The sequence below is a fragment of the Canis lupus genome, chromosome 14 (assembly GCF_003254725.2).
Source record: "Canis lupus dingo isolate Sandy chromosome 14, ASM325472v2, whole genome shotgun sequence".
Taxonomy (NCBI): Eukaryota; Metazoa; Chordata; class Mammalia; order Carnivora; family Canidae; genus Canis; species Canis lupus.
The window spans coordinates 5,524,823-5,549,246 of NC_064256.1; the positions used below are offsets into that span (position 1 = coordinate 5,524,823).

Below are 24,424 nucleotides of genomic sequence, written 5' to 3' on the forward strand. Positions count from 1 at the left end.
CCGCGGCCGCTGCCCCCGCCCCGGCCCAGCCGCGCTTCCGCCGCAGGGCGGGGCAGCAGGAGCCCGGGGCCCAGCACTTACTCGGGAAGGTAAGTGGAGGAGAAGGAGCTCCACTTGTGTAGCGCGTAGGGCAGAAGCCGGCACTCGGGCGCCGCAGCGACAGCCCCGCCAGCCGCCATCTTGTCAGCCCCGGAGCGGCCGCCACCGAGCGCCGGCCGCGCCGGGAGGAGGGGGCGGGGCCTGCGCTTAAAGGGGCCGCGGCCCGCCGGGCCGTGCGCTCTCTCGGGGCGGGGGTCTCGCCCGCGGCCCCTCTCTCCGCGGGGGCGCGGAGCCGCCCGGGTCCTCGGTTCTCCGCTGGACTTCGTGTCGCCTGGGGCTCGTTAGGAGGCCGGCCGAAATCGAGACTGACTGTGAGCACCTGGGGGCCGCCCCCCGGGCCTCGGAGGGGGAGTGGCGCCAAGGACCTTGCTTACAAGCCGAGGTGAGGAAAAAAGGCCAAGAATGTCATGAAAAGAAATAAGTTGTAGTCAGGAGCCCGGAAGGGAAACCGAGAAGACGGACTCGGGCGAAGGGACGCCTTTGCGACCTGGGAGACCGCTGCCCTCCGCTCCCCAGGATCAGCCGTGGGAGGCGGCCGCGCCGGCGGCAGCGGGCGCGCGGGACTCGCATCCTCCCCCTCGGCCGCGGTGCCGCTTCTGGAGGTCTCGGCCCCGCGTCCCCGAGTCGCGCGGACACAGCACAAGGACGTGCTCGGTGTCCGCCCACCCTGCAGTGTTCGCAGGTTTTGCTGCCCTCGCACACCCATCCGTGCCGCGGCTTTGCTCGGTCGCGGCGATTCCCCAGAAACACGAAAACAAAACACCTCAAGGAGTTGGGGGAGCCGCGCGTCATCGTTGTTGTTGTTGTTGTTGTTTTCCAGTTGTTAGGTCGGCCCGCGTTTAGGTCGGACAGAAACTTCGCCCAAAAGTTCAGGAAGCGCGAGAGGCAGACCGAGTTGTCGGAAAAAGACCAGAGAGGGAGTAACCGCCCTCGTGCCCTGAATGCCCATGGGCACCGCACCGGCTCCTTATCAAAGGAGGAACATGCGCTCCAAATATCTGGCAGCTTCAGATAACGCTCCCATCAGGGACCCGTTTGTCAGGGTTACGCGTGCTTAGTTCTTGGCTGAGCCGCTGCAATTACCAAAGTACTCATCAACCCCCAAAAGCCCTGAGTGTCTTCATCTCCATCTGACCCATGGAAACACTCCCGCCAAGAGTTTCTCAGTGAAGGACCAAGTGAGTTGAAACACCTCAGTCATTGTATTCTCTTCCCGGTGTCATCCTTAAGCTGCCCAAACCTCCTCACATCTTTTCCTGAGCTCCTGTTACCCTAGGGGAAAACTTAGTAGTGGCCCCACCTCCAATATCAGATGGAGAATGCCAAAAAGGAGAATGCTGGGCTCCCGGCAGTAGAGAATGCGACTCTTGATCTCAAGGTTATGAGTTCCAGCCCCACGTTGGGTATAGAGATGACTTAAAATAAAAATAAAAATCTTTGGGAAAAAAAAGAAGAAGGCCACAGTGTGTTCGCTTCTAAAATTACGTGTGCTTTGCATTTTGCATCATGTTGGAAAAGTATTTGTTCCTCAGGGAAATGCTATGATCCGTGACTCAAGTTGGGAGTCTAAAGACAGTGGGAGAGGCCAGAGAAGGTTAGTCCTAAAGATGCTTGGTGGTTAACTCTGGGGGAAAGAGATACTTTTAGGGGGAAAAGATTAAGATGGTGATTCAGTTCAATTAGTTACGGGCCCCAAATTTGCTAACTACACCTCCTACCCTGATGTAAGTAGAATCTTTGTTCTTTTCCAGACATAGAGTTATGGTTTCCGAGTGATCCTTTTATATTTATTTGAGAGAGAGAGAGAGAGAGAGAGTGTCAAGGGAGGGGCAGAGGGAGAAGGAGAAAGAAAATCTCAAGCAAACTGCTGAATGCAGGGAGGTTGGGGGGGGGGGGGCCCCCGCAAGCTCTATCCCACAACCCTAAGATGATGACCTGAGCTGAAATCAAGAGTTCTGGGGATCCCTGGGTGGCTCAGCAGTTTAGCGCCTGCCTTGGGCCCAGGGCATGATTCTGGAATCCCAGGATCAAGTCCTACCTACATCAAGCTCCCTGCATGGAGCCTATTTCTCCCTCTGCCTGTGTCTCTGCCTCTGTGTGTGTGTGTCTCATGAATAAATAAATGAAATCTTTAAAAAATAAAAAAAAGGAAAAATTCAGATGTACAACCAGCTAAGCCCCCCCGGCACCCCCTAAGTGATCCTTTTACTTATTTTTAAGATTTTATTTATTTATTCATGAGAGACACAGAGAGAGGCAGAGACACAGGCAGTGGCAGAAGCAGGCTTCTTGCAGGGAGCCCGACGTGGGACTCAATCGTGGAACTCTAGGATCACTTCCTGAGCCAAAGGCAGAAGCTCAACTGCTGAGCCACCCAGGTGTCCCTTAAGTGATCCTTTTAAAAAACAGTAAGCTAGTTCTTCCTAAGATGACTCTCAGTGACCTTCTATTCCAGTTAAGTAATATGGAAATCCCTTAGCAGAAGGCTTTCATATCCTGCCTCGATTACATCTCCAGCCTTCTTTCTTCTTTCTCCCTTACAAGCTTTATTCCTGCCAAACTAAGCTAACACTGCATTGGCTCCTATAAGTTCTGTGCTCTGTCTGGCCTTCAGGGCTTGGTCTAAGCCAAGCCAGGAGTACTCTCCACCATTCTTCATCTGGCCAACTCCTGCTCATTTTTCAGATCATTTCCTTCTGGAAGATCATTCTTCATCACCTATTTTGAGGTTAGGTGCCACTTTCTATATTTAACTTGGCATCCTTAGTTTCCCTCCTTATCTTAGCAAATGTACAATATACTTTGATTTCTTCTTTTTCTCCTATTCTCTCTCTCCCTAAACTATTAAGTCTTATGTAGTTAGGAGTTATGCATATTTGTTCACAGTAGTATCCTCAGTTCTGTGAGAATGTCTACTACATAGTAGATGCTCAATAAATATTGATTGAAGAACAAAGAAATTATTCTAAAAAGGAACTTGGGTTGCAAAGGAAAGAGAATGCCAGAACTTCTCAGACAGCAAACACGTATCCCTGAGGTGTGATTGCCATAGAGAAAGACTTTATAAATGGCCAAATAATTTAAAGTATTCATATGTTAACATAAATATATACTATGATACTAAAACCAAAATGTACATGAATGTTTAAATAAAATAGAAGACTAAGGAAATTTAAAAATCTACGGTAGTCTGCTAGTAGCTCAGCTCTCTTAGACATATAGCTTTATATCTTCCTCTGCTTTCAGGGGATTGCCTTAGAAGATAAAGTACATTGTAAGGATATATGGGGAAGGCCTGGAAACTGTCAGCAGCCATTTAGTCCCTCTAGGTCCCCCATACTTCAAAGGTTGTGACATATAGATGGCCTTATGGAGAACTGGATAATGTATCATTATTTTTCAGAAATCAAAAGCTCCAGTGACCCAGTCATCTTGTCACCCCTTAAAAGTAACAATCTTTGACTCTCTGACGCCTTCTCAGTATGCTTTTCATAGTAAATACCAGAGGAAATTATTGTATTTTGTTTGTCACCATTCACTATCTTTTCCTGTTAAAAAAAAAATTAAGAGGCTGTGATGTACTAGGCTTTGTCTAGGTGCTATGAAGACAAGGATAAACAAACAAGCCAGACAAGGGCCCTGCTTTGATAGAGCTTACATTCAGACAGGGTAACGTATAATAAATAAGTTAACTAGATCATTTTAGTCTGTACATTTTGAGTACTAAGAAAAAAACTACACTGGATTAATATTTAGATTGAATGGAAAAGGAAACTTCTCTAAAAGGATAATAGTTAAGCTAATAACTTATACAGTAAGAAAGCACCAGGCATATAAAAGTTAGATAAAAAAAATTCTAGGCAGAGAGAATAAGCAAGTGCAATGGGCCTGAGACAGAAAAGGGGTTGGTGTATTCTAAGAACAGGAAGTGTAGCTGAAGCATAGTGATGGGGGAGAGTAGAGTCGGAAAAGTTGGACCCTAACAGCCATGGTAAGGAGCGAGATTGTGAGGGGTGCCGGTGTGTGGCTTCCGGTTAAGTGTTTGCCTTCAGCTCAGCTCAGGTAATGATCTGAGGATTCTGGGATCAAGCCCCACATTAGGCTCCCCACTGATTGGGGAGCCTGCTTCTCCCTCTCCCCCTGACCACTACTCCCCTGCTTGTGCTCACTCTCTCCTTCTCAAATAAATGAGTAAAAGTCTTAAAAAAAAAAAGGAGCCATGATGTTGAACTGTGAAGAAGAGACCTGTGCAGGGCCTCAAGCCAAGGGGCAGTATGATCCACTTTACATTTTGTAAAACTCACTCTGCAGAACAGAAAATGGGTTGGAAAAAGACAAGAGGTAAAGTGACGATATTTGACAGGAGGTTATAGTAAGTAGCCAGGCAAGAAATGATGGTAGCTTGGACTAGCAGAGGAGATGGAGAATAGAGGTTGAATTGGGAATATTTTAGAAGTAAAGCCAACTAGACTTGCTGGTGAGAGAGGAAAGGCAGGCAAAAAAGGAAAGAATCAAAAATAACTCTTAGGTTTGGGGTTTGCATCACTGGGTAGATATTGATGCTTTTATTGAGAGGGGAAGATTTAGAGTTAGAACAGTTTCAAGGTAGAAGGAATCAAGAATTCTGAATTCAGACATTAATTCAAAAAGCCAAGAGAGGGATCCCTGGGTGGCGCAGAGGTTTGGCCCCTGCCTTTGGCCCAGGGCAGCGATCCTGGAGACCCGGGGTCTAATCCCACGTCGGGCTCGCTGCATGGAGCCTGCTTCTCCCTCTGCCTATGTCTCTGCCTCTCTCTCTCTCTCTCTGGGTGACTATCATAAATAAATAAAAATTAAAAAAAAAAAAAAGCCAAGAGACACATGAAAAGATGCTCAATACTAATTGTTAGGGAAATGCAAGTCAAAACCTCAATGAGATATCCCTTCACACCAGTCAGAATGGCTAGTATCAAAAAGTTGAGAAATAACAGGTGTCAGCAGGGATATGGAGAAAAGGGAACCCCTGTGCACTGTTGGTGGGAATGTAAATTGGTACAGCCACTATAGGAAACAGTCTGGAGGTTACTCAGAAAATTAAAAATAGATGTACCTTATGATCCAGTAATTCTACTACTGGGTATATACCCATAGAAAATGAAAACCCGGGATCCCTGGGTGGCGCAGCGGTTTGGCGCCTGCCTTTGGCCCAGGGCGCGATCCTGGAGACCTGGGATCGAATCCCACATCGGGCTCCCGGTGCATGGAGCCTGTTTCTCCCTCTGCCTATGTCTCTGCCTCTCTTTCTCTCTCTGTGACTATCATAAATAAATAAAAATTTAAAAAATAAAAAAGTAAAAAAAAAAAAGAAAATGAAAACCCTAATTTGAAAAGATATATGGGGCACCTGGCTGGCACAGTTGGCAGAGCATGTGACTCTCGATCTCAGGGATGTGAGTTTATGCTAATGTTGGATGTAGAGCTTACTTTTTTATTTTTATTTTTTTTTAATATTTTATTTATTCATTCATGAGAGACACAGAGAGAGAGGCAGAGACACAGGCAGAGGGAGAAGCAGGCTCCATGCAGGGAGCCCGACGTGAGACTGGATCCCGGGTCTCCAGGATCACACCCTGCCTGAAGGCGGAACTAAACCGCTGAGCCACCCAGGCTGCAGAGCTTACTTTATTTTTTTTTTATTTTTTTTTTTTTTAATTTTTATTTATTTATGACAGTCACAGAGAAAGAGAGAGAGAGGCGGAGACATAGGCAGAGGGAGAAGCAGGCTCCATGCACCAGGAGCCCGATATGGGATTCGATCCCGGGTCTCCAGGATCGCGCCCTGGGCCAAAGGCAGGCGCTAAACCGTTGCGCCACCCAGGGATCCCTGCAGAGCTTACTTTAAAAAAAAAAAAAAAAGAAAAGATATATGCACCATTATGTTTATTTGTTACAGTGTTATTTATATAGCCAAGAAATGGAAGCAGCCCAAGTGTCATTGATACATGAAGAATAAAGAAGATGTGGTATATACATATATAAAGAATGAAATCTTGCCATTTGCAACACCATGGATGGACCTAGAGGTATTATGCTAAGTGAAATAAGTCGGAGAAAGACAAAAACTGTATGATTTCACTTATATGTGAAACCTCAAAAACAAAACAAATGAAGAAACAAGCCAACAACAAAATGCTCTTAAATACAGAGAACAAACTGGTGTCAGGGAAGCTGGTGAGGGGATGGGTGAAAAGGATTAAAAGGTATAAAGGAAAAAGAAAAAAGTGAATTCCAACATCAGTGTACTATATAGGGGATACCTAATAGATATCCAAGTGGAATTGCCAAGGATGCAATATGGAGACATTGGTCAGTCTTACATCTAGTCACCTTATAGGCATTTGGCCTTTTTTATCTAACCATCCAGTGGTTGCTTATTTTGCCTCAGGCACTGATTCCTGAGTCAATACGTTTTTCTCTAAGTAGCAGAGTCACTGTAGCTTCAGGTATAGCAGCTCTAGATAAGCCATCTGTGGCAGCCTTCTGCTAGAAGGGGATATAGGAGCACAACAGTGGTCTATGGAAGGAAACCTAGAGTATGTATTGCAAATCTCAGTTTTGTTCCTAGGTCTGGTACTTTTCTAGCCATGAGACCTTGGGAAAGTCACATAACTTCCCTAAGTTTCACTTTCCACCTCTATAAAATGAATTTACTCAAATCTATCCTGTCTACTTCACAAGGGGGTTTTGAAGATCAAATGAAGGAGAGGAACAATTATTGAGTGCCTAGCCTGTTTACTACGAGATGATATAAGTTCTCATTTAATTCTCAGAGAAGCTCTGAGATATAAATATTATTACCCTTCCACAAATGAGAAAAATAAGACTCAGAACAGTTAAATACTTGTCTTTAGTTTGCTTCTTCACATGTGTGGGACAGAAGAGAGTGACTCCCTGCCTCCCTGACTCTGGGCTGACTGGCCCTTTTGACCAAAACTCACAAGTCTTCTTCCCACATGGTCTCTCCACAGCTGTATCTGGTTCTGAGTTCTTAGAAGGTCTTTGAATAAATGATAACTTGAGTTTTGTGCTTGTAGATGAAGTACATACGGAATGGCAGGAGTTAAAAAGTTAGGAGGTTAGGGGCACCTAGGTGGCTCAGTCTGTTGAGTGGCTGCTTTGGCTCAGGTCTTGATCCCAGGATCCTGAGATCCACCCACATGGGGCTCCCTGCTCAGCGGGGCGTCTGCTTTTTCCTCTCCCTCTCCCCACTCCTGCTTTCTCACTCATTCTCTCTCTGTCTCAAATAAATTTTTTTTTTTTTAATTTAAGCCAGTTCTTTTTGACTGCATCCCATTCTTCTCAAGTGGGAAGAGACATAGTAAACTATAAAGTACTGTTCAGATATAAGATGTTGTCAAAAGACCACAAAGAGTTAGAAAGCAAAACAAATTCTGCTGATTTATTTCTTTCCAGGCAAAGGAACACACTAGGGCTAAGAGAGAAAAGAAGGTGTTTTTAATTGTAAAGAAGGAGTTTCATGATTGTTATGTTCACTAAAGATTAAAACATACCACATACCCTCCAAATGAGCTGGAATAAATCAACAGCCCTGTACATGATTGGTGAAAACAAGCCTCATACTTCAGAGGTCAGGAAAAAAAAAATCTTCAGATAGGTCCTGTAAGGGTCTTGTTTTAGCTGACCAGGGTTATGCAAAGTTCGTGGTTTCTTTAACAGTTCTAGCTGTTGAGGAAAGTAGAAGCGCAATACGGTATTTACTGTGCCATGTCCTAGGCAAGTCCTGCTGTAAATGGAAGAATTTCCTTTTACAATATTATGCAACAGATGAAGAAACTAATACCCAAATATGTGAGATGTCATGTCTAAGGTCATTGACACAATTGGCCTTTTGCAGATCTGAATCCACAACCTGAGTACCTGATTCTCAATGACTTTTAGCCTCCTGTAATCAACGGAACTTTTTAGGACTATGCCTATGCTGTTCTTTTCTATGTTCTGTAACTAGCAAGTAGTATATTTCCTGAACTGAATCTCTTAGTTCCTCCTTAATTTCTTCTCACTAATTGTCTTAGGCAATTAAGTCTGCCATCACAAAAATACCATAAACTTTGTGGCTTAAATGACACTTATTTTTCACAATTTTGGAGGCCTGGGAATTCCAAAATCAAAGCGCTATTAGATCTATTCAGTGTCTGATGAGAGCCCTCCTCCTGATTTGCAGACATCCACCTTCTTGCTCCCGCCCTTGGTCGCCCAAAATATATGTCCTCCTCACACGCAAAATACATTCATTTCATCCCAACAGCCCCAAAAGTCTAAGCTCTTTCCAGCATGAAGTCTAAGTCCAAAGTCTTATCCAAATATCATCTAAACCAGATATGGATGAGACTCATCCTGAGGCAGAGCTCTTCTCCAGCTATGAATTTGTGAAAACAACTAAGTTAAGTGCCTCCACAATACAATGGTAGGACAGCCAGAGGATAGACATCCCTATTCCGATAGGAAGAAACAAGAAAGAAGGGGTGGGTGACTCATGCTTTCATGTGTGTGAGTCCCATGAAAGCAAGGCAAACTCAGACCTTAAAGCCAGAGAATAATCCCCTTTGGCTCCTTGCTCTGCCTTTAGTACTGACTTTTTGCCCCCCCTTTGTTCTGCAGTGCCAGAGAAACCACCTCAGGGTTCCACCTGGTGGTGGTCACACCTCCAGTGCTCTGGGTAGCCCCACCCTAGAGCTGTGGGTGGAAGAGCCATATGGCCTGTTGTAGCAGAGGTGGTAGCCTCTTTTTTTGTTGTTGTTTGTTTGTTTCTTTAAAGATTTTATTCATTCATGAGAGACACAGAGAGAGAGATCGAGAAAGAGGCAGAGACAGGCAGAGGGAGAAGTAGGCTCCATGCATGGAGGCTGACATGGGACTCGATCCCAGGTCTCCAGGATCAGGCCCTGGGCTGAAGACAGCACTAAACCGCTGAGCCACTGGGCTGCCCCTAGCCTCCTCTTTTGAAACCCTAATGGCACCCCTGATCTCTGAATTGTTTTCAGGGTCACTCTTTTCCAAAAGTCTTGAAGAATAGTTTATGCTCCAATCAAATCTGTGGTCCTGGTCCTGTAAAATCTAAGACATCCAACAGCCTTTCTTTATTCCATCTATGTCCATTCTCTTCAGCTCACACTGGAGGATGCTGGGGTGGCTGATCAGGTAGGTCTGTGGTTCATATCCACACTAACCTCCTTATCAAATGGTCAGCTAGCCATATTTTTAGTGTTCTCTTCCAACATGCTTTCTTATTTTTTGTAATGTGGACAGGTTTAGAATTTTCCAAATCTTTTAATTCTGGATCCTTTTTTGCCTAACAGTTCCATCATCAGTTCATATCTCTCTCCTCTCAGTTTACCAAAGGCAGTCAGGAGGAATGAAGCCACTTCTTCAACCCTTTGCTTAGAAATCTCAGCTAGAGGGACTCCTGGGTGGCTCAACAGTTGCGCATCTGCCTTCTGCCTTCTGCCTTCTGCTCAGGGAGCGATCCCAGAGTTCCAGGATTGAATCCCACATCGGGCTCCCTGTAGGGAGCCTGCTTCTCCCTTTGCCTGTGTCTCTGCCTCTCTCTCTAGCTGTGTCTCTCATGAATAAATAAAATATTTAAAAGAAAAAAGAAATCTCTGCGAGATAACCAGTTTCATTGCTTGCAAGTTCTACTGTCACAGAACACAAAAACAATGCAAATCAGCCAAATTCTTTGCCACTGCATAACAAAGATCACCTTTCCTCCAGTCTCCAATAACGTGTTCCTCGTTTCTGCCTGAAACCAGAATGGCCTTTGCTGTCCATATCTCTAGCAATATTCTATTCATATATTCTCTTTAAAAAATGGAAGACCTTCTCTCCAGCTCTCTTACTTCTGAGTTCTTGCAGAATCACCTTTAGTACTTCCTTCATAGCGATACTGAGTTTTTCCAGCATGTACCCCCAAACTCCAGCCCCTACATTGCCCACTTCCAAACTTGCTTCCACACTTTTAGGTATTTGTCACAGCAGCACACCCACTTCTGTGTACCAATTTTCGTCTTAGTTTTCTTGGGCCACTCTAACAAATATAATAGCAGAGAGTTATAATTTAGGACATGCAAGCTACAGCAAAATCATAGGCAAGTCTAACAGGCAAAGGAGAGGGATGTTACTTTATGAAGAACCTGAAAGAAGCTGGGAGGGACTGTTTTGAATGAAGTCCATTAGAGAAAGAGTTCAGGCTGATAACTTCTCATTAGCTAAATTGTCCAGGGAGTCAATATCTTGTAGGAGACACAATGTACATCTTTTCCCTCTTGGAGCTTGTAACTAATGATTCTTTCCTGGTGATGATTCCTCTGTTGGGGTCTGTAATTAACACTTCTTTTGGGAGTCTGTAACTGACCATTTTTCCTGCAACTGACATTGAGTGGTATGAGGACAGAGGCCACCTTCAGGACTGCTCAAAATATAATCACCTTCTAAAGGTCTCACCTTCTAAAACCATCACATCAGGGATTAGGGCTTCAACATATGAATTTGAAGAGAACACAAACATTCAGTCCATAGCACTAATTTGTGATTATGTTCTTTAAAGATTAAAAGAGTTTGCTTAGCGATCATCTGTAGGTCAGAAGACTGGAAAGAATTAAAGCCATGGGGGCTATCCATCCATTTTTGGTTAGTAAATGGAGAAAATCATCATGGGGATTAGAATATGCCCCCAAATAATTCCCATTGAGCATTTCTTGTGTACCAGGAATATGCATGCATTATCTCAATGAATCCTCACAGCAGCCCTTCAAGTAAATTCCGATTCTTGGAGGTCAAGATTTGCCAAACTCACGTGTGCCCTATTACACAATTCTCAAATGTATACATTCAGGATTTCAGAAGGCCAAGAGAAATGTGTGATGTATTCCTAAGACTAATCGTTGTGCCTCAATCTTCTATTCTCTCATGGTTTCCATATTAGCTCATTTCAACTTTGCTATTGTTGAGAATCATTTCCTTAAGCACAATGCTGCCAAAAGGAGTGGATAAAAAGCAAATACCAATACTCTTATCTGTAAGTGAGGGGATAGCCCCTTTATTATTTAGGGCAGAAGAACTTCAGCCAGCCAGCCCCAGCGGGGCCTCTGAGCAGGTCACAGGTGAACACTGAGACTAGCTTCAGGTGTGAAGCTCAGGTCTGTGTGCTCCCAGGAGATGGCAGCAGCAGCCACCATAGCTTCAGCCTGCTGGAGATCCTTTTGCCTGTTGGCATCCAAGCCTAGAAATTCCTGGTATTAGAGATTGCTTTATCCCTCTTGGTTCGCTGAGCTTGGTTGGAGCTGAGGCACAGGGAGTGCAGGAACTGGCAATGATTCGTCATCTCATAAGTGCCTAGTTTTTTTTGTAAACACTTTGGTCTGAACTGTGACCTTGAAGCATGTGTGAAGGAGGACTGGGAAATCTCTGGCCAGGGAGAAGATTGGGGGCACCAATCCCCCTCTCCAGCCTCATGCAGTCAAAAGTCCACGTACAACTTTTTTTTTTTTTTTTTAATGACTTTATTTATTTACTCATGAGAGACCCAGGGAGAGAAGTAGAGACATGGGCAAAGGGAGAAGCAAGCTCCCTGCCAGGACCCTGGGATCACGCCCTGAGCCAAAGGCAGATGCTCAACCACTGAGCCACCCAGGTGACCTCCATTTATAACTTTTGATGGCCTAAAACTTAACTACAAATATCCTACTGTTGACTCGAAGCCTTACTGGTCACATAAACAGTCAATTAACCCATATTTGGTATGTTATGTATATTATATGCTGTATTCTTACATTAAAGTGAGCTAGGAAAAGAAAACATTATTAAAATCATAAGGAAATACATTTACAGCACTGGTCTGTGTTTATTTTTTTAAATCCACATATAAGTGGACACATGCAGTTCAAACCCATGTCATTCGAGGGTCAACTGTAGCAACGTAATACTTATATACACACAGGCATAAATGCAGAGGACCCGGGATCATAGTTTGGTGCCACACAAAGAATATAGATTCTCCACCCAGCCTCCCAGCGACCAGCCAGCTGACCTTGTCACTGAATCTGTTAGAGCTACAATTTCCTCATCAACATAGTGTGGACTCAGTGATGTAAAGTACCTGCTAATTCTTAAATTATGAGTTACTGTATTTTTATTTTCTGGATTAAGTAAGGTTGGGCCTTCACCCTTTCAGAATTTTAAAAATCCCAGACACAAGTGCTACAGGATCCTAGTTAATCCCAGGTGAGCACATATCCTGGTTCGGTGAACACTGCCAGCTGCCTAGGAGGTGGGCAGGAATCCCAGGAAATGTCTGAACACCACACAGTTATGGATGAACTGTCAACTGCTGGGGGTTGCTTTGCAAATTACCACATCTAAATGAGGCTGACAAAATAATATTCCAAAAAGCAATTAACTCTGACTTCTGGTGTATTTGGAAACCAGAGGTCCTTTTGGGAAAAGTGAAATTGTCTCAGAAAAAAAGTTATCCCACCCTTCTGGGTAGAAATGTTTGAGGTTTAGGGGATTCTTTTTTTTTTTTTTTTTTTTTTTATTCATGATAGACATAGAGGGAGAGAAAGGGAGGCAGAGAGAGAAGCAGGCTCCATGCCGGGAGCCCGACACGGGACTCGATCCCAGGACTCCAGGATCGCGCCCCGGGACAATGGCAGGCACCAAACCGCTGAGCCACCCAGGGATCCCCAGGTTTAGGGGATTCTTAAGTCAGGATCTGTCAGTGCGTCTGTCCCACCGTCTCAATCAGGGGCTCAACTTGGTTTTTATGAAGGAGAAAATGGAACTAGCTCCTCTCATTTCCTGCCTGCTTCATCCTGCTAGCTCCCACTCTCACCTTCATTGCCTGGACGGCTTCAGCTTCCATGGATTCATTCAGTAAATACTTACTGGTCACCTACAATGTGCCAGGTGCTGGGAATATACCTAGCTATTAAGGAGTTCACAGTCAGCTGGTCAGAAACTAAATGGGTTAAATATACAAAGTAGCCATAAAAGACTAGCATATAAGTGTAAAATATAAAGTAACAATAGTGGCCATCATGGTGGTTAGCAGAAGGATTAGCTCCTTAAGGCCACAGGCCAAGTATCTTTACTAATTAAAGTTATACTCAGAATATAGTAGAAGCTTTTAGAGTAGACCTACAGGTATTGGCCCCTGTGGGTCTGTCAAGGCAGTGCTTCCTATTTCACATGAAAGTCGTCACAGGAGAACCCTTCCTGGGCTAGGAAACAAGCTCCAGAAAGCCCCTGGAAATGGAAATATATACATGTGACCTGACACGAAAGGATCAGGCTAACTGGGGACAGCTTCTTCCTTTATATTGTCTTCGTTAGAATATCAGCACAGGTGACGGTTAGGTTAAATTAGCTTCAGTGTCAACTGAATAGAGATAACTGGAGGATGACAGAAGAGAGCATAGTGACCGTGAATTCTAGATGGTTCTGCTCTAGAGAAGAGAACCAGATCGAGCATGCAGAGCAGGTCAGAGAGTAAGGGAACAGGGATGTTGTGGGACAAGGGACTCAGCTGAGCCATACAGTACAACAAACAAACAGAAAGGAAGCAAACCAGTTCTCCTGGTTCTCCAACAGCTCAGATTAGGCTGGGGAGGTCAATGGAAGTTTGTCTTCAGAGAGACACCAGATGGGGTAGCCCCAGTGGCTCAGCGGTTTAGCACTGCCTTCAGCCCAGGACGTGATCCTGGAGACCCGGGATTGAGTCCCACATCGGGCTCCCTGTGTGCAGCCTGCTTGTGTCTCTGTGTCTCTCATGAATAAATCTATAAAATCTTATATATATATATATAAATATATATATAAATAATATATAATATATATAAAATAATAATATATAATATATATAAAATATAAATATATATATATATAAGAGAATGCCCTCATAATGTTAGAATTGGGCCAAATCACTTCTCAAATGCAAATTTTTTTAAAAGATTTTATTTATTTATTCATGAGAGACACACACAGAGATAGAGAAGCAGAGACACAGGCAGAGGGGGAAGCAGGCTCCACGCAAGGAGCCCGATGTGGGACTTGATCCGAGGTCTCCAGGATCACACCCTGGGCTGCAGGCGGCGCTAAACCACTGCGCCACCGGGGCTACCCTCAAATGCAAATTTTTTTAAAGGTTTTATTTATCTATTCATGAGAGACATATAGAGAGAGACTGAGAGAGAGAGAGAGAGAGAGAGAGGGAGGCAGAGACACAGGCAGAAGGAGAAGCAGGCTCCATGCAGGGAGCCCAACGCGGGACTCTCACGACCTGAGCCGAAGGCAGTTGCCCAACCACTGAGCCACCCAGGCGTCCCTCAAATGCAAATTTTTATAGAGACCTTTCTTATATTATAATTTTGATTTATTTTTCTTCCTGTATATTTCCAGATAAGCTCAAAATTATCTCCTTTCCCCCCCACCTCTACAACCAATTTCTAGCAATGTTAGTTACTAAACATATAGGACAAAGGTTGAGAACCTCTGGCCTTTGGCCTAATTTTATGCAATTTAATGTTCAGGTCACTGCTCTCAGAGCCCAAAAAATAACCAGCATTATAATGGAATTCTCTGGTGAGCCTCCAAGCAGTGGCTCTCATTCTTGGCTGCATATTGAAATCCCACAGGAAACTTGTAAAACTCCCCACATCACATCCAAAACAGTTACATATTAGGGATGGGACCTAAGCATTGATATACCAATTTTAAGTTTCTCGAAAGGTTTCTTTTTCTTTTTTCTTTTTTTTAAATTTCCTTTGTAATCATGGATGCAACTTTATTTCCCAAAGGAAAGGTGCTGGCCTGGGACTGGTTCCACCAGCCACGCCTTTCGTTCCTCAAAAGATTTCTATGTGCTGCCAAGGTTGGGAACTTTTCCGCCTTATGTCTTAGCAGGAAGCTGTTCATACTTGACAGCTAAGCTGTCCTCCGTTTAGAATTTCTCCTGAGAAGTAAGGATCAAGAAACCAGATGCTGCAATGGCAGCTAGTTTGGACATCCACTTAGTTGTAAGATTTCCATTTTTACTTTCTCACCTTGTCCACCAGGTCTACAGTTAAGATGAACTTGGGTGCTTAAAGTTGTGAACAGTTAACCAGGATCTTAAAGAGAATTGGTAACAGGTTATGCTGGTGTAAATGCCACACTCCAGAGACCCCACATTCATCCTAAAAGCAAACAGAAATGCTTCTTTAAATCCCCCACACTTTGGGGGTGCATGGGTAGCTTAGTCCATTGACTGTCCAACTCTTTGTTTTGGCTCAGGTCACAATCTCAGGATCATGGGATCGAGCCCTACATTGGGCTCCATGCTCAGTGGTGGGGGCCGGGGTGGTCTGCTTGGGATTCTCTTTCTCCCTCTGCCCCTCCCCCTTTGCAAATAAATAATCTTTTTTTTTTTTTTTTAAGATTTTGTTTATTTATTCAGGAGAGACACACAGAGAGAGAGAGAGAGAGAGGCAGAGACACAGGCAGAGGGAGAAGCAGGCTCCATGCAGGGAGCCCAACGTGGGACTCGATCCCGGGGTCTCCAGGATCACGCCCTGGGCTGAAGGCGGCCGTAAACCGCTAAGCCATGGGGGCTGCTCCATAATGTTTTGTTTGTTTGTTTTTAATCCCCCACACTAAGTCTTTTTCCTCTCTTTCTTTTTTTTTTTTAATTTATTTTTTTATTTATTTATGATAGTCACACAGAGAGAGAGAGAGAGAGAGAGAGAGAGGCAGAGACACAGGCAGAGGGAGAAGCAGGCTCCATGCACCGGGAAGCCCGACGTGGGACTCGATCCTGGGTCTCCAGGATCACACCCCGGGCCAAAGGCAGGCGCCAAACCGCTGCGCCACCAAGGGATCCCTTTCCTCTCTTTCTTTATCCAATTTTTCTCTTCCTCTCTCTTCCTACCTGTCTCCTTCAGCTGTTCTCCCATGCAATCAGTATCTTTTACTGCTCCTCTTACACCTTGTTTCTTCTCTGCATCTCTCTATTCCTTCTGCATCTGACTTGACTTCATTCACTCTATCATCTTGCTCTAACCCACACACATACTACTTTCTTTCATCTTTTCCACTTGCTGTTCCTTTAAAAAAAAAAAAAACTTATTTGACAGGAAGAGAGAGAGAGAGAGAGAGAGAGCGCACACACAAGCAGAGGGAAGCAGGAGCAGCAGACTCCCCGCTGAGCAGAGAGCCCAATGTGTAGCTCTCTCCCAGGACCCTGGGATCATGACCTGAGCTGAAGGCAGATGCATAACTGACCGAGCCACCCAGTCACCCCCCACTTGCTGCTCCTTGATGGACTATACTGTAGAACAAAACCGTGGTCAGATATTTATTATTACTAAATAAGATATTTGTTATTAACTTTAAAAGCAGATAAGAAAAGAAAAAAAAAAAAAAGCAGATAAGTTCTGGGGCCCCTGGCTGGCTCAGCTGGTAGAGGGTATGACTCTTGATCTCGAGGTCATGAGTTCCAGCCCCATGTTGGGTGTAGAGATTACTTAAAATAAATAAATAAAAATCAAAACAAGTAAGTTCTGAAAATGCTGTATTTGTCTCTCTAGGAGAAAAAAGAGCTTGTTCATAGTTGGCATTCTTTAAATACTAACTATAATCATTATTTTTCTTACAACTTCCTTTATTGGCCTTACGTTACTTTTTTCGAGTAGTTCAGTGACCCTCAATACAAAAATGGTTCTTTGCTTCAGTAACCCCAACGACAGCAGCTGACATCACTATAAAAAAGAGAAACAAGCTAAAAGCAGTAGAGTGTATGCACCCTGCGTTGCATATTCAGTTACAAAATCATCATTATCATTATTATTGTAATTGCAGAGAAGAGGCATTTAAATAATTGTTCAAAGTATCTTCTTGAGGCAGTAAGAAAATCAGGGCCAGCTGTCAAAAACCAACCTACAATAATAATCCCATATGTGCATCTTCAGTATTCATAGCAACTTTACAGTAACAAATTGTGCATTCATCTAATGTCCTTAAACAACAAACCTTGATCAAATCCATTTTCTCACTTGGCAGTTGACCCGCGTTTTTAAGCAGTGCCCCTGAACAATCTTAGAATCATAAGCCACCAAACAGGAATTGCACCATCAGTTCAATGATAAACTGAGGTGGGTAGGCCAGCATCCACCTCCTATGTTATGGCCACAAATGTAGGTACACAAGTAGAGTGGACATGGGGTAGATAGATCAGTGGACAACTAAAACATTTAGGAGAAATATCCAAAAGATAGGCATGGTATCGACTTGAAATTTGTAAACAAATGAGGACTATGAGAAAAGAGGAAAGGTCTTGTTTTTAGTTGTGTGAGATCAGCCAAAAGTATTTGAGATTTTTCTCTTCCCAAGATACAGCTGTGAAATGACTAATAGGAATTAAGTGAGCCCGCATCAAGAACTGAATGTGCCACTTCACTGGGAACAGAAAATGTTCCCCTGATAGAAGCTGTCCTCTCAGATTAGTACCTTGGGTGTTTTAAAGAGGAGCAGCCAGACGCAGATACGGTGCATTTACAAAGAACAAGAATTATCCAAGCATCTTTGCAACTTTCCCCATATCTTGGTACTTTTGAATCGGGTTTATGTCTTCAATTCCATGTCCTTGATGAAACTGAAGAGAGAGGGGAAAAAAGGAAGATGGAGAAAGATAATTTCCTGTCACATTGTTTTTTCCTTGCTGGGCTACTGTTGCCTTCCAGTAGGAGTCTTGCTTAAGACAGCCTGAGCAATTTAAGAATCGGTGAATGACCAATACTTGAAGAAGTTAGTAACGTTGTAATGGATCAGTATTATTTGCATATTTGCATCTCAGCTAAAATCAAGTTTCCTACACAGTCTCATCCCATTTCAATAATTAAAATATTTTTTTCTACAAAAGTATCGGAAGGGATACTGATTGACATTTTGAAAGGCGTTTCAAGGCACAATCCACGTACTTTATTTCATTGTAGAAAGTAAGACACCAACAAAAATAAATTCAAACTTCAAAATAGTTTAAAATGGAGGGGCATCTGGGTGGCTCAGTGGTTGAGCATCTGTCTCTGGGTTAGATGGTGATCCCAGGGTTCTGGGATCGAGTCTCACATCAGGCTCCCTTCAGGAAGTCTGCTTCTCCCTCTGCCTATGTCTCTGCCTCTCTTTGTGTCTCTCATGAGTAAATACATTAAAAAAAAAATTTTTTTTAAGTTTAAAATGGAAAGAAAAATCTTTCTTACTCTTAACCCGAGGTTCACATTGTTAACTATTTGTGTATTCTTTCCACATAAGCATATAAAATATATATACCATTTTTACACAAAGCAGATCATATAATATGTAGTGCCCTATTGCGAGGTGATAGAAAAAAATATATATCGGGGATACCTGGGTGGCTCAGTCAATTAAGCATCCAATTCTTTATTTTTTTTATTTTTTTTATTTTTTTAAAGATTTTATTTATTTATTCGTGATAGTTACACAGAGAGAGACAGAGAGGCAGATACACAGGCAGAGGGAGAAGCAGGCTCCATGCAGGGAGCCCGACGTGGGATTCGATCCCAGGCCTCCAGGATCGTGCCCCGAGCCAAAGGCAGGCGCCAAACCGCTGCGCCACCCAGGGATCCCAGCATCCAATTCTTGATTTAGGTTCCAGTTGTGTCTCAGGATTGTGAGATTGAACCCCGAATCAGGCTTCACACTGGGCGTGGAGCCTGCTTAAGACTCTCTCTTCCTCTTCACTGCCCCTTCCCCCCAAAAGAAAATATTATATATTGGTTTCTAACCCCCAGTTCCTGGCATAGAGCTCCTAAGGCCTTTGTTAAATTTCTAAGTGATAGCACTAGGAGCATCTTTTGTTCTAATATTTGGTCTCTGATCCCACTTCCTGACACAAGTTCCTAAATACCTTTGCATTTCTTGGCAATGTCTTTTGTTCTAGTTACATGGACTCCTGGATGACTCCTGAATAGGGGCTGCTCCCCAGAAAGACCAAGCCATGATTAGAGAAGGGCTGGAAATGGAGTTAATAATTGATGATGCCAATGTGATGAAGGCTCCATGAAAATCCCAATAGAATGGGGTTCAGAGAGCTTCCAATTTGGTGAACACTTCCACCTAATGGAAGGTGATGCAGCCCAACTCATTAGGGACAGAATATCCTGCACTTGGGGCCCTTCCAGACCTCACCCTTTGTATCTCTTCATCTGGCTATTCATCTATATCCTTTACATTATCCTTTATCACATAATAAACTGGTAAGCATAATGGTTTCCCTGAGTTCTGTGAGCTGTTCTAGCAAATAATCAAATCCAAAGGGTGGGAGATCATGGGAACCTCTGATTTGTAGCCAAGTCAGACAGAAATTGTGGATAACTTAGGGACCTACTACTTGAGATTAGCATCTGAAGTCAGGAGCAGTCTCATGAGAATGAGCCCTTGATCTGTGGGATCTTACAATATATAGATAGTGTCAGAATTGAATTAAATAGCAGAACACCCAACTCGCGTCACAGAGATTTGCTTTGTGTGGGAAAAATGCCCACATACCTGGTATTAGAGTGTTGTGAGTGTGGTGGTAGTATGAGAGCAAAAGAGATACACAGGAGGAACACTGGGTTTTTCCTAAACACACAACTTCGCTTCATTTATTTAATAATGATTAAATCATTTCCACTTACTGTTGTTATAAACAGTGTTTCCATAGATATCCTTATATGTGTCACTGGGAACTTCTGTGACTCTAGGATAAATTCCTTTAAGTGAAATGGCTAGGTCAAAATATATGTATATTAGGATTGAGTTAGATGTTCCCATATAGTAACTCCAAAATAGTTGTTCCAGTACACCTTTCTTTTCTTTTTTTTTCTTTTCTTTTCTTTCTTTTTTCTTTTCTTTTCTTTTCTTTTCTTTTCTTTTCTTTTCTTTTCTTTTCTCTTCTCTTTTCTTTTCTTTTTTTTAGATTTTATTTATTTATTCACGAGAGACACAAAGAGAGGCAGAGACATAGGCAGAGAGAGAAGCAGGTTCCCTGCGGGGAGCCTGATACAAGACTCTATTGAAGGACCCTGGGATCACGACCCAAGCCAAAGGTAGACACTCAACCACTGAGCCACCCAGGTACCCCCAGTACACGTTTCTATCAACAGTGTAAGTTCACTTATATCCTTGCCAAATCTGAGTTTTATCAAATTTGCTTCTGTTTGTCAATCTGATAAGGAAAAATAGTATCACATTGTTGTGATTTGCACTTTCTAAGCACTAGTGAAGTTGTGGTTTTTTCCAAGTAGTTCTTGCCATTCTTCTTTTCTTTATGAAATAATTGGTCATATTCTTTGCCCAAGTTTCTGTTCATTATTTTCCCTCATAAAACTGTAAGATCTCTTTGTGTAATAAAGAAATAAGCACTTTTTCTCTTGAGTTTTTCTCTAGGGTTGCAAATAATTTATCTTCTGCACCATTTGTCCCTTGGCTCTATTTACAGGGTTTTCTTATTGTCATATTTGTTTTTACCATGTGAAAGTTTTAAAGTTTTATACCTAAAGCATTTATCAGCATTTTCCTTTTTTGGTTTCTGAGTTTTGTCATTGTTTTAAATATTAGCTCTTCTTGCCAGATGAGTCTCTTTACAGTTGCCACTTTATTTTTTTTTAAGATTTTATTTATTCATTCATGAGAGACACAGAAAGTGAGAGTGAGAGAGAGAGAGAGAGAGAGGCAGAGACAGGCAGAGGAAGAAGCAGGCTCCATGCAGCCCGACGTGGGACTCGATCCCAGGTATCCAGGATCAGGCCCTGGGCTGAAAGGCGGTGCTAAACCACTGAGCCACTCGGGCTGCCCACAGTTGCCATTTTAATGCACCAGGGTTAATTTAAATTCCACTATGTCGGGATCCCTGGGTGGCGCAGCGGTTTGGCGCCTGCCTTTGGCCCAGGGCACGCTCCTGGAGACCCAGGATCGAATCCCACATTGGGCTCCCGGTGCATGGAGCCTGCTTCTCCCTCTGCCTGTGTCTTTGCCTCTCTCTCTCTGTGTGACTATCATAAATAAATAAAAATTTATAAATAATAAATAAATAAATAAATAAATAAATAAATAAATAAATAAATTCCACTATGTCTTGTTAGTACAGGTTAAAAAATTATGTTTTACTGTGGAAAGAGGAAACTTATAAAGTTAAAAGTCATTAAGAGAAGGGCGGATCCTCTTATTGTCCCTGGCTGACCTGCTGGCCTCACAAAATGGTTCCAGGGAAGGGAACTCTGCTTCTCTTTTGGTCTCCTTTTTATAGAGCAAGTAAGTGTGAGAGTAAGCCTTATCAGTGAAAGGAATAATCAGACTGTCTTGGCATCAGGCAGCCTGGATTTTAGTACCAGCTATTTACCAGAGTTGTCTGGGAAACACTCCAGCTGCCCAGCATCTAGACTTTTGGACCCCTGGGATGTTACACAAGTGAAGCCAGTGGTCCCATAGGAAGCAGAGCTTGTGGACAGTTTCTCAGGCTGGAAGAAGACCCTTCCCTCAGCATCCAACCCTCCATACCTCGTTTGAGCTAGCTCGTTACCCAAGCAATGCAGAATGAGCACCCAGATTCATTTAGATCAAGCCTACTCTTTGTATCCCATTAAATTAGTCAAGGAGTCAGGAAATGGGGATGAGGTTGACCCTTTTTCACTCCCAACTTTTTATTTTGAAAATTTTCAAACCCACAAGGGTCAAAAGAATGGTACAATGAATGCCCTTATATTCTTCACCTAGATTCACCAATTATTAACATTTTGTCATCTCTGCTGTATCTTTCTACAAATATGCATTTTTATGCATTGAAGCATTTGAAAGTAAGTTGAATACTTTATGATGGTTCACCAAAATAATTTAGCATACATCTAAGGAGAAAGGCATTCTCCTACATAACTGCAATGCCACTTTCAGACCTATGCAAATTAATGATTCAATATCTTTAATTCCACATTTAAATTTCTCTAATTGTCCTAAATGTCTTTTATGGCCATCTTTTTTGCTTAATCCAAGATCTTAACAAGGTCTATACATTGCATTTGATTCTGTCCTTAGTCCAGGGTCCCAGGGTGAACATTCAGCTTTTCATTGTCATGACTGGAGATGCTACTGGCATCTAATAGATAGAGACCATGGATGCCTGCTAAGTATCCTACAACACACAGACAACCCCCAACAACAAAGAATTAGCTGATGCAAAATGTTAATTAGTGTTGAGATTGAAAAACCTTGTTCTAGTCTGTCTAGAACAGTGTTCTCAGTTTTTGGTGTTTTTCATGACACTGGCCAGCTTTAATATTGAATGTTCCACACTCCAGGATTTTCTGATTTTTGCCTCATGATTAGTTTCCATTTAAACATATTTGGCAAGAATATTACATGGATCATTGTAACGATTAGCTGTTACTGCATACCAACCCACCCCCACACTCGACATTCTCCTATTGACTAGGTAGTTCTGCTGATCTGGGCTGGGCTCAGCTGATTTTGGCTGGACTCATTCATGGATCTGTAGTCATTTGGCAGACTGGAGGTTGGCTGGTTTAGGATCCCAAGTCAACTTGGATGATTGGACTCCACTCCATTCATCTCTCAACTTAGTAGGCTAGTCTTGGCCTATTCTCATGGAAGAGGTAGGGTCTGAAAGAAAGTGGAAGCCTGTAACATCTGTCAAGGCCTAGGCTTAGAACTGCACTCTGTCACTTCAATTGCATTATATTGGCCCACGAAGATAACAAAGCCAGCCTATATTCAAGTAGAAATAAAATCTACCTCTTGAGAGGAATTGCTGCAAAGTCACATTGCAAGGGGTGTGGATAGTACAAGTATCATGTACTTCTTACTTCCTCATATCAGAAGGAATATAATGCCAGGTTGTCCCACCATTAGTGATGTTAAGTTGTGATACTTGATTAAGTAGTAACTGACAGCTCTCCTTTGGAAAGGTGTATCTTTCCTCTATGCAGGGTGATGCAGGGTGCACTGCTATTCTGTGTGCCATTGTTTTAGTTTCCTAGGGCTGTTATAACAACAGAGTACCCAGAAATTGGGTGGTAAAACAACAGAAATGTATTGTCTCATAGTTCTGAAGGCTAGATGTGTAAAAACAGTGTTTTTAAAAACAATAAAAACAATGTTTTTATACATCGGCAGGGCTCCCTCTGAACCTTTAGGAGAGAAGTCTTCTTGCCTCTTCTAGCTTCTGGTAGCCCCAGTCATGCCTTGGCTTGCAACTGCAGCACTTTAATTCAGCCTCCATATTCACGTGGCATTCTCCTTGTGTCTCTGTGTCTTCACATGACCATCTTCTTTCAAGGACACCAATCATACTGGATTAGAGTCCCATTCTATTCCAGTATGATCTCATCTTAACTAGTTACATTTGCAATGACCCTAGTTCCAAATAAGATCACATTCTAGGATCCTGAGGGTAGGACTTCAATATACCTTTCATGGGAAACACAACTCAACCCATAACACCCATCATCCCCTCAGCCAAAGGTTTTATCCATCCACTTATAGTCTTTGATTGAATGAGTTTATTACATTGGGGACTGCATGACAGTATCTCTCTTAAACCTCATCATTTCTTCAATACTTACTAGCTGGCATTCTTCTGTAAAGAAGGAGGTTTTGTTTTCCTATTTCCTCTCCATCTCTTCTCTCCTCCCTCCTTTTTGGTCACTGTGGTGTGTGACTTTTTCTCTTAATACAACCATCATTTTTATACAACCATACCAACAAAATTTTGGTGATCAGATTGTCTCCAATTTGACTAGCGAGAGTCCCTAAAGTCAACTCTTAATGAAAAAAAGTACAATAAGTATTTAAACTTTTATTGAATTTAAAATTCTTCTTCAGATTTTTAAAAAAATTCTTCTTATTAAGATATAATGTGACTACTCCCACTAATCTGTCCCATAGGACCTACTTCTGCTGTCCCAGTAAGTCAGGGCTTATATTCTCTCCCTGGGGGTGCTGTGTGATTATTCCCCATGGGAAAAGTCTCATCATCATTCCTAAAGTACAGCCATAAAAAATAATAAAATAGAAACACTGTTATTTATTGGGTATACTGTTTTACGTATGTTATTTTAAATGTCATAATAAGTCTGTGCCTAAGTGATGTTACTATATATTACAAAAGAGCAATCAGAGGTTTAATGTGAGATACTAGAAAGAGTATGGATTTTGTAAATGATGATTTGAATCCTGGCTTTACCACCTATCATGTATGTGATCTAGGGTCTCAGTAGGTATA

The 24,424-nt window shown here is 42.8% G+C and overlaps 1 protein-coding gene across 10 annotated transcripts in view; it reads right to left on the reverse strand.

Moving 5' to 3' along the window:
- MKLN1 (muskelin 1) overlaps positions 1 to 24,424 on the reverse strand; it is a 326,298-nt gene that overhangs the window by 162,226 nt on the left and 139,648 nt on the right. For 3 of the 10 annotated variants that reach the window (XM_025471675.3, XM_025471676.3, XM_049093465.1), the window contains exon 1: positions 82 to 238. The exons of 5 other annotated variants lie outside the window; for them this stretch is intronic. In XM_025471675.3, the coding sequence (XP_025327460.1) occupies positions 82 to 179 (98 nt within the window). In that variant the 5' untranslated portion in view covers positions 180 to 238. Of the gene's footprint in view, positions 1 to 81; positions 239 to 862; positions 907 to 24,424 lie in introns of those variants that run through there. 2 more of the 10 variants (XM_049093466.1, XM_025471686.3) reach the window with 2 other exon arrangements.